Source organism: Sinocyclocheilus grahami, unplaced genomic scaffold (assembly GCF_001515645.1).
Source record: "Sinocyclocheilus grahami isolate Dianchi unplaced genomic scaffold, SAMN03320097.WGS_v1.1 scaffold110.1, whole genome shotgun sequence".
NCBI lineage: Eukaryota > Metazoa > Chordata > Actinopteri > Cypriniformes > Cyprinidae > Sinocyclocheilus > Sinocyclocheilus grahami.
This window is the reverse complement of record NW_015505289.1, coordinates 2,366,313-2,377,596: the sequence shown is the minus strand read 5'-3', so window position 1 is coordinate 2,377,596 and position 11,284 is coordinate 2,366,313. Positions and strand designations below refer to the sequence as shown.

General features: G+C 35.7%; 1 protein-coding gene across 2 annotated transcripts in view; it reads left to right on the top strand.

Annotated features, from left to right (window-relative positions):
- Positions 1-11,284, top strand: part of LOC107588976 (DNA repair protein XRCC4-like) — a 34,928-nt gene that overhangs the window by 20,168 nt on the left and 3,476 nt on the right. Inside the window, exons 3-4 of one of the 2 annotated variants that reach the window (XM_016277268.1) lie at positions 555-694; positions 3,969-4,110. In XM_016277268.1, coding sequence (XP_016132754.1) covers positions 555-694; positions 3,969-4,110 — 282 coding nt within the window. Of the gene's footprint in view, positions 1-554; positions 695-3,968; positions 4,111-11,284 lie in introns of those variants that run through there. The other variant, XM_016277269.1, reaches the window with a different exon arrangement.

Below are 11,284 nucleotides of genomic sequence, written 5' to 3'. Positions count from 1 at the left end.
GCACCACTCACCGGTCTCGAGTCTCACGGAGGAGCTCCGGAAGGATAAAAGGAAGGAGTGACGATAGTGTCGGAGGAGAGAGAACTCCAGGCCTGGTCCTCTCTCGCTCCGTTCCCACGGCTCTCGACCCCGCCCCCACTCGTCACACACTTTATTTGGCCTTCCAGAAGTAGATGCATTTAGGAATCTTTAAGATTACTTACAACAGAACAGCTTCAAACCGTTTAATGCATCTTTGCAAAATAAAAATACTTATTTATTTACTTACTTGACTGACCCCAAACTTTTAAATGGTAGTGTTTATTAAAAATAAATAAATAAATAAAAACACTGGGGACGTGAGGTCACGAAAAACTGTTTTCACAAATTTTCATTAGTGTACATTTTGAATGAAAGAGACATTTTCAATGCAAAATACAGCACAACTAATTTTCTGGCTTTCTCTCACTTTGTTTGGAACATGCGAATGAGTCATTACAGAAATGTTGAGAGTCTTTGATATGTTTTCTCATATGCCATATTAGCATGTTGTACCTACTGTATTCTCTTGGAAGGAAAAAGGCAGATAGTGAAGACCACAAGGCGATGGAGACTGCGGCAGATAAGAGTCCTGGAGAGAGTGATTATGGAGGTAGTACAGAAGATGAACAGGAGGCTGAACCCAGACAGCCAGACCCAAAGCCTCTCACACAAGGTAATTCTTCTAACTTTACCCAGAAATTAAAATTCTGTCATTATGTTCTTCCAAACCTGTATTCCAAACCTTTTTTCCCAATGCATCAGCTAAAAACAATATAAACCATATACTGTAGATAAGGTTGTCATTTTCAGGTTGAACTACATAGAACTACTCCTTTGAAGTTTCCAGTGAGCCACAATTTCAAATGCAAATACCTCAAAACTTTTTTATTTATTTTTTATTTTTTTGGTTGAGTGCAAATTACTGCTGAGACTTTCTCAGCCTACTTTTAGCAAAGTCTGTGATTTAGTTTGTGTGGATTTGTGGAAACTCTCATTCTTCAGCTTGCTGTATATTCTCAGTTGATTTGTTCTCAAGGCTCTGTAATATTGTGTTTGTTGGACACAGTTACATATTCGCAAAGTTAACAAAGTTTGAAGTCAAACTAGATGAGCATACAACTGAATTTGTGCCTAGAACATCAAACGAAGCTCATATTTTAATATAGTTTAACAATGTGTAGCAAATTTAGTGGAATTTCTTCCCAGAAAGTTCAGGTTGATGAATGACAGCACGATGCTGATTTGATCTAGTGACTCTGGCAAACAGATGAAAGCTCAACATCTTGACGTAGGGCCAGACAGAATGATAGTGTGTACCATGCAATGATAGAAATTGACAAAGAATCATGGAATAATTCAACAATATGAGCAGAGAAAGAGCTAGGTCTACATCTCTGATTGGTGCATTAATGTGTAATCCAACTTTTGGAGTTTTGTATATCAAATATTGTACAATTTACGATTTGTATAATGGCTTTTATGATGTTGTTAGTATAATGTTGAAAGTCTTTTGTGTTTATCTTGAGTTATTCAATGTGAAGCAGGTGTTGTCAGTTTTAATCATTTATAAATAACCTTTTCTTTGGTTTGCATCAGCATCAGAAATTACATTTTCTATTACGGGGCAGTATTTGCTGCCAGAACTGATTTCAAGGGGCATTTTATTTTTTACCTTTGTAAGGGCCGTTTTTATAATTCCCTCATTAAATATCTGTATTGTCTTTTATGTCAGATACTTAAATTTATTTGGTTTAATTGTGCAGGGGCATTTTTTGCCCCTTTATCTTAAATTTGAGGGGCATTTTTATCCATTTTGGTGGCATTTTTGCCCCAAACCCCCATTCATTTCTGACCTTGGTTTGCATCCTCAGATAAAGAAAATACTCAAATAAGATGATGTATTTTTCATTTGTAAAGTGTTTAATTCACTGGATTATCCATAATATGCATTGCTGCATGGTTAATTAACTGTTTTTTGTTCAAAAATAGCTATGCTGCGTTACGTAACACTACTACCATTAGATCCCAAATAAACTGCACAGAACAGCAAAGACTTGTAATTGCATTGCGTCAATGAGAGCGATAACATCACTCTAGGTATTTGCTCTCTTGTCCAAAGAATGACCACGCTAATGTATTTTCCCCTGCTGAGACCCAGAACTGAGACGGCCTACAGGTAGTTCATTCCCTCAGCTTTTGCCTGTGCCGTCCGTCATTGTTTATGACGTCATGTCCTAGACGACTTGTTCATTGGCAACACCGTCTGCTTTTGGTCGATTTCGACATTGGGCTACTCGAAAGCCATATTTGGGGGCTCCGTCAGGCTGTTGAGTCACAGTTTTGAGGCACAGAAAGGGAAATGAGGTGGAGTCACACGTGATTTAGTCTGCGGGTTGCTCAATTTCTCTGGTTTTCCCCTTGTGTAAACTCTGAGGAGTGAAAGTAAAAAGCACCACAGCTAGGAAAAAAAAAACCTTCCATGGTCGTGTGACCCTGTAAACAGTATGAATTGTAATGTATGGTTGCTAGGTGTGTGTCACTTTGGCAGAGCTTTGGGCTTCAATTATTGTCCTTTTCTTTCCTTCCTTAAAGCGATTCAATGGTTTATGTTTCAGAGTGTGTGCATGGTAATGTTTTTGTATTTAAAGAGTCTGAGTTGTAGCTTTAGTCCTTTTTCTTAACTATAAAGTTTACCATAAGGGTGCAGTACATGAAGCATAATTGAAAGAGCCTTTAATGTGGTTAGGATGTTTGTTGCACCAATTAACTTGAGTCAAACCCACCCAGTTTCACCTGTCCAGTGTAAATTAAACTCATGTAGACGTAAACAATTGCTAGAAACAATCATGGAAACGTGTCTGGCAATGCAAAGCACAAGTATTTAAAAAAACAAGTACTATTGAATGCTTTGCAATCTTGAACGGTTTCTACAATGTGCTACAATGACATATCTCATGAGACAGATGTGCTCCTGCTGGGGTTTATTGCAGTCAACTTGCATGTACATCATTTAATGTTGATGCTCAACATGCTTTTAATGCGTTTATGATGTTGATTGTGTTAGCGGAGTCACATGTTGGCCGGCTGCCTGAACACTGGCTGTGAGAGCCTCCATTAATCCCTTTCAGAGTCATTATATATGCAAACATTCACAAATAATAACATTCACAGATAATAACTCATCTTGACTGAAATCATTAAATTAGCAACAGATGGCTATGTAGCTCATATTTAGAAATAGCAATAACTGATCAGGTTGGCTGAATATTTCTGCTTTAAATGAAATGGGTTAATCTCATTGATATTATTGGCAAAATAATTTAGTTGATGATTACTGTTGTTTTTTAAAGTCAAATTTTTTTTTATTCAGATGCTGTTAATTAAATTAACAATTTAAGATTATAACAATGCACTAATAAAAGGAATAGAAATATAGAATGTATTTAAATGATGATAATGGTTGTTGTTGTTATTTAAATACATGTATTTAAATAATAATAATTAATTATATTAATATTTTTATAAATTTAATTCATTTATATTGTATATGAATATATAATATATGAATAATATTCAGTCATAGTATGTTCAGGATTGATCTGCCTGATATTATGTAAATTAAGATGTTTAATCTTTTCCAAAAAGAAGTACATTTGTTTGATGCACATTATTTTTTCACATTATAATATTAAAATCTTATTTTTATAGATTAAAATGATATATTTTTATAAGACGTTCTGCTAAATTAATTAAAAATATTTACATTTACAATTAATTATACCATTTCTGATTAAAAATTTAGTAAAATTCATGGATATGGCATAATGAAATACTGACTAAATGTGAAGTACATCATCTTTAAAAGACAAAAACCTCAGCTAAATAAGTGCAAATATGAAAATTGGATGAACTTTAACACTTTAACTTTTCCATGTTTTGTCTAACAGAGATGCCAGAGAGCAACCCGATGGATGACAGCTTAAATGACATCACAGATGTGGCGCCCTGCCGAAAACGCCGGCACCGTCATCTCCAACAGCTGGAGACGCAAGCCAAACGAGCAGCGCTGGACCAGCGACAGAGATCCAGGTATCATCACTCACGTCCTCAGATTTACACACATCCTCCATCTAATTACACATTTTACTGCGGTCGATTGGCTCATAGCGCACCTAAACTCCTGGAGGCCTGTTATCTAATGTTGTGTATGATACCCATAAACCCCTGCAACTGCGGCCATAAAAATGTCAGTTATAATTCCGGTTGTTTTATTCTCTGGTGTCCATTTTACACAACCTTGGATGCTGCTTTCTCTCCGCGCCTGCGGCCAGTCAAGCAGACAGAAGCGGCTTTCCAAGAACCCCTCTTCCATTGTACGGAAACCATTGGTCAGTTGCCAGCACCTTGTATTTTTCCAGTCAAGGCCCCCTGGGGTGCTGCTCTCTCCAGCTCTTTTTTCCTTATTAATAGGAAAATACCTCAGTGGTCTCCGTAATTGTACAATAAAAATCCCATGAATGGTTTAGATTTGCTTTGAGCAACTTCTGATTGATGGCACCTGAGGGGACGCCGATCCTGAGAAAACGTGTTTGTTTTTTTTAAAATAGTCACACTGTTTTGGAGATTATTTGGCATTATTTATTATTCTTGAGTTATTATTTAAGTGTTATTATTCTTAGGTGATGCTTTCAGGGTTTCCCACAGTTCTTGAATCTGTCTATCTGTCTATCTGTCTGTCTGTCTGTGCTATCTGTCGTTGTCGTTCTATTTATCGTTCTGTCATTCTATCTATCTATCTTTTCTTTTCATTTATTTATTTTTATTTTGTTATTTTTATTTTATCCCCCAGTCCTGTTAGTCACATTAATAAAATCTTAAAGGTTATTGAAATTTCTGTTGTTTTTCTATAGTCAATATAATTTTACGTTATGCTGAGTATTAAAGTAATTCTTCAGCTAAAAATGCTTGTGTTGGCAAAATCTAAAATTAATTCAAAATAAAAAAAAACATTACCAAAAGACTGGGAAAATCATGCAACTTGACTGATCAGAAATTGTATCCTGCATCAACTTTAAATAGACATATTTTCTGAAATGTATTGACACAGTGATAAATATGTATCAATACAATTTGAAATTGTATTGTTAAATATTGATAAAAATATCTGATTAAAAAAAATAACAATTTCGCCCAGTATTTGTGTGTCACGGATTTTTTTGCTTATTAGAGTCAGTGCTTTTTTTTTTTGTTACTTTATTTGTTAGCAGCATGCCAATGTCTAGAATAATATGATTAACTATGAGCAGTAGATGAATGCAGATTATGTACTTTATATGAGAGGTGCGGTACGTGTGACACGATAGATTTGTTAACCGAGGGATGTTGCCTTAGAAGGGAGCTGCCAAAGTAGACAGTAGGTAGAAAGGCAGCTCACTAGCATTTGGAGCCGAGCCCGTGTTTTTTGGGTTGGCAGACATATGTGAAAGTTTCTGAAGTTGGCAGACATATAAGAATGACGCTTTGGCTTCATATTGTATTGACGTTATGCTGGGATATAGAGAGATTAACTTTTAATGAGGGTCTTTTAAAACTTTGTAAATACAAGAGTGTTTATGTGACTCTGCATGCAGAATAAATGTTTAAACTGATTCTGTTTAAAAGTGTTTGTAGCCTCCCAGTATCAGCGGCTGCTCCCCATGTCAGCAGATGCTCAAAGCGGTGATGGGCCGAGGCCTATGACAGAATGGTGCCTCTACACCAGATGGTTTGTGCGTGTGCTCGCGTGTCAGGTGTTGCGGGAGACTGAGAGTTTGTATTGGACTTTCTCTCTCTTTCTGCAGGCTCTGTCACCCGCGGTAAGACTCTCCAAACTTTAATAGACTTCCATGGCATAGAGACCTGGCTGTAACTTCTTTTGAGAATAATATCACATATGCCACTTCGTATCACACGAGTGGAGAAATCCAGCTGGAGGATTCTCATTCTGTTCCTGGAATGAGGTTTTTAAACAGCCGCGTGGCTTTGAATGCCTCGGCTAATTATGCACAATTTTGTGCCTCAGAGAGAGCTGGACTGCTCTTATAAAACGTGACACAAATTAGTGGAGGTGTATCATGAATGAGTCTTCATTTTATGTGGCAGACGGAGTTAAAGGAACAGTTTACCCAAAAATTCTGTCATCCTATACTCGCTCTCATGTGATTCCAAAGCTAAATGACTTTTTCTTCATGCAAAAGCAGATGTTTTGAAGAATCTTAATGTTGGTTTCCATACAATGAAAATGACGGGAACTGAGACTGTCCATCTCCAAAAATGGCAAATAAGTAAATGTAAAATAATAATTGGATATATAATGTACTTACGTGTATGTTTTTTTTTTTCAATACGTTTTTGTATTGTTTGAAAAGACTTGAAATACAACACAAAAGACTACTTTATGAGAGTATACAGATTATTTTTATGGTGCTTTTTTCCTTTTTGGAGCTTGACTGTCTACTTTCATTGTATTAAAAAAAATCAGGAAAACTTAAGGTTTAAGTTAATGATGATGTCTCTCATGCTCACCAAGGCTGCATTTATTTAGTCAAAAACACAATAAAAACAATTAAAAATTTGTTTTCTATTTCTGTGATGCAAAGCTGAATTTTCAGCATCATTACTCCAGTCTTCAGTGTCATGCTTCATATGTTTGTGGAAACACTGATTTGTCATTTGTTTCAGGATTTTTGGATGAATAGAAAGTTGAAAAGAACAGCATTTATTTAACATTTATTTTAAATATATTATATATATATACTTAGAACATTATAAATGTCTTTGCTGTCAATTTTGAACAATGTAATGAATCTTACTGAATAAAAGTATTAATTTCTTTAAAAGAATAATTTTACTGACCCCAAACTTAAAGTAAATATCAAAGCAAGTTCACTAATGAGTGAATATTATGAAAACAGTCATCATTCAGACCTCTAGCACCTTCCTTGCCAGTGCCTCTATCGCTCTGCCAACATCTCTAGAGTAATCAAAAAGCAAATGGCCTTTTATTGTCTGTTTAAAGGCTCTGTATGGGTATCAAGAAATTTGCCAGTAGCAGCTTCCCAGCAGGCAAAATACAGTCATTGGATAGAGACAAGAATCAGTGTCACAGTTTAGTTTTTTCCCCTCACAAACAAACCGCACAATCACTGCTCTCTACAGATGGTGAGACTCTGTGCCATGACATCTGCTCTAATAAAGCCCATTTTTAAAAGCATTTCTCCTCTAAAGGCTGAAAAGAATCAACCAGCAGACATCATTTGTTTATTCAGCTACAGGAACGTATGTGGGACACGTCCTCGACTCTGGACACGTGTTCAGATCAGTGGAGCGTAATCTAGTCTCTGGTTCATTTGAGGTGTGGGGGGTGGGGTTTCAGATGAAAGTTCAAATCTTTTTGTATTGCATTTTATGTAAGTCTATGTGGGGCGGGACTTCGTTTTATCTATTGTAAATTGATTGGATTGTGTAAAGTGGGTGTTATTTTCCAGCATAGAGGCAGATGATTGAAGGGAGGGATTGGAACGTGATAAAGATTTGTGATGTCGTGAAAAGTCATCAAGTTAGAATGTTGTGATTAAAGATTGCACAGACAAAAAAAAAAAAGACATTTGTAATTCATTGAGACTGCAAAGTAAATTGAATGTGAAATGAATGAAAAAGCTGTGTAGAAACATTATTATATTATTATTATAAAATAATAATCCATTTATATATATATATAATTTTTTTTACAATAGTACGTTTCTAAACCGCTTTTTTCATTTATATGTATATAGGCATATGTATGTAATTTAATAATTAAATTTTTTTTATTTCATTACAGTATGTTACGGACAAATGGTGTGGTAATTCATAAAAATAATGTCACAATGCAAAATCTTTAGTGGTCTTAAGAATAGTCATTTTATTTTAGTAAAATATAATTTCTTATTTTTTTTTAATTGCTCTGTCAGTTTTTGTGAGATTCACCCTTGTGTTGCTTCTGTTCAGAAATAATTAGCCTCGTTAAAGTAATGTAACATTCTTTAACAATAACTTGTGTTGGTGTTTCAGACATCCTAAGACTTATCATTATTGATTCTTTATTTTATTTTATTTATATTTATTTAATTATTTTTATGCAAGATGTGATGTTTAAAGTAATCGAAATATGGCAACTTGATGCAAGTTAAATTGAGTTTATTGTGTAACAGCCTGTTTGCATCGTTCTGATAAAATCATCCATTGGTTTACTTCATGATATGTGAATATCCATTTATCTACATCAGCATCTTACGTCTCATATGGCTGTAGTCTGATATTTGGCTTTATAAGAAACCGTACTGTCACGTCTCTCCCCCTTTTTGGGCTCCTTTGCATTTTCTTAACCAGTTCCAGAACTTCTCGTCATGTCCGTAATAATTTAAAAGGAACATAAGACCTTTTTGCCCAACCCGCAGACAATTTCCACCATTCCCAGTGAATCATGACAGCAAATATAGCGACTTACAAGACGACAGCGTCTACAAGTGCTCCTCCATTATCTGTGCCCATACCTATGGTTTTCTTCCCAGAGGGCAGTAGTAAAGTCACGCTTTCTGTTAATTCTCAAAGTTGTCCTTACAGGAGAGTTTAGTTGGTCAAAATAACTTCCAGATGCGGCCACACAGGGAAACCCCTTGATCGAACCACGATATTTACATGTGCAGAAATGCAGATACACTGTTTACACTCTTGATTGTGCTGACTAAGCACTGTTTCACAGATAAACGTTTGGGGTTTGCTTTTTAAAGGCTTACTGAAAGCACCAAAGATGCATTTCTGATGCTTGAGTTACTTAGTTCAATAAAATGTGGTTTTCGAGAGTCAAATGAGAATGAGTGATTCAGCTGATTCCATTATGGTGTTTACATGTTAAAAAACATCAAAATCTTCAGGCCTGTCAGGGTTTGTTTGATACCAACACACCATATAAAAGCTCTTTGGTCTCTGTAAGTGCAAGAAAAGACCAAATACAAACTTTTCCTACTTGGTTCATTGTGTTTCTGAGGAAGAATCATGATTTGGTTGCAAGCTCTTTGTTACCCAAAAAGCTGTTAGTTCACCCAAAAAAACTAAAATTTACTCTCTCTCTCAGATCATCCAAGATGTAGATGAGTTTTTTTTTCATTGGAATAGATTTGGAGAAATTTATCATTCCATCACTTGCTCACCAATGGATCCTCAGCAGTGAATGGGTGCCGTCAGAATGAGAGTCCAAACAGCTGATAAAAACATCACAATGATCCACAAGTAATCCACACCACTCCTGTCCATCAGTTAACATCTTGTGAAGCAAAAAGCTTAGTCTTCTAATATAATAATGATGTGCTTCTAATAATATTGCTTTCGCCAGTGAAAAAGTTGTCTGGTCAGGAGAGAAATATGCACAAATCATGTACCATTTACAAGCAAAAACAGTTCTAAACGAATGTGTTTTGGTGTGTTTTATGTGAGAGGACAACAGGAGACGGACTTTTGGAGGAAGCTTTATTATGGATCATGGATGGCAATGGTTTTGAGGTTAAAAACATCTTGATGCATTTGTTTCTTACAAACACACAGCTTTTCGCTTCACAAGACATTAACTGATGGACTGGAGTCTTGTGGATTACTTGTGGATTATTGTGATGTTTTTATCAGCTGTTTGGACTCTCATTCTTACGGCACCCATTCACTGCAGAGGATCCATTGGTGAGCGAGTGATGTAATGCTACATTCTCCAAATCTGTTCTGATGAAGAAACAAACTCATCTACATCTTGGACAGCCCGAGGGTGTCCATTTTCAGCAAATTTAAATTTTTGGGTGAACTATTCCTTTAACTAGCTAACTCGAGATGTTTTCTTAATCATTCACGTGAATCAAATGACCAAAATTCTAACATCAAGCCACCTGCGATTCATTCTTATAGTAAAGCATGCTTTTTCATAGACACCAATGATTATACTATAATAAATGGATTTATTAGAAGCAACAGATTGTGGCAGCTGGTTTTGAAGTGTTTTATAAAGACTTCCGCTCCGTTCTGTTGCCTCAATCGCAGTGTACCTCACCTAACATTTGCTTCCTTTTTGCCAGACAGCTTTTTAATTGCACGTCTCAGAAGCAGGTATTTGTATCCTGAGCTGCACTTGTGGCAGGATGAGCTCTCAGATGTGATTCTACATGGATCATGAACCTGGAAACAACCTGTTTCACAATATAAGGCCTTGTTGCTTGTACATTGGGGTCCAAAAGTCTCCTCCAGTCAAAATGCTTCTGTGTTGCATTTATGATTAGTAACCTTTGAAATAGAGCACAATCTGAAACGTTTCTTCATTAAATCTTCATTGTTTTATCATATTCATGTCATTTTTAAAAAAAAATTCTTATATTTAAATCTTAAATCTTATATTTTCTATGTGGTTTCAGACTTTTTGACTCATCTGTATGTGGCAGTAACATTACAGTGTTGTGAGTCTTTGTGATATGTGAAATACGACACTTTCATCAATTTTATACTCTACAGCATTCATCTTTTTTAACATTTTCTCATTGTTCATTTTTTCCCCCTTAAAATGTAAACATTTCCCGTTGAGCAAATGAGGCTCATGATTGCAGTTGAATATTTCATTTGAATTTTTCCTGATTGTTATTATGGTGGTATTTTAAGGAGTAGCTCTTTTTCTGGAGGATCCTAAAGGGTTTCTGAAATCTCCTCAGCGTAATCCGCTAAAACCGTGTCTTATTCCCCTGAGTCCAGTAGCCGCATAGTGAGGGGACACTGCTAGATGCAAACCTGTTTCTAATAAGGAAGAGTTTGTTTCCAGAGACAGGCTCCTTAAGAGTGTGTGAATGCTTTACGTGGATGCTGTTAACTTTTAATGAACTCCATTTCCCCCACAGTGAGGCTTATTAAACTCCACAAATATTAGTCTACTTGAGACAAAATCTGAAAACTCTACATTTAATGCATTGAATTTATTCTTAATATATATATATATATATATATATATATACACACACACACACATATGAGTTGCTTTCTTATGTTGAACATAAAAGAAGATATTTTGAAGATTGCTGGTAATCAAACAGTTGGTTGCCATTGACTTCCATAGTATTTTTTTTTCCTACTATGGAATTCAATGGCAACCACCAACGACGTGAGGGTGAGTAAATGATGACAGAATTTTCATTTTTGGGTGAACTATCCCTTTAAGTGT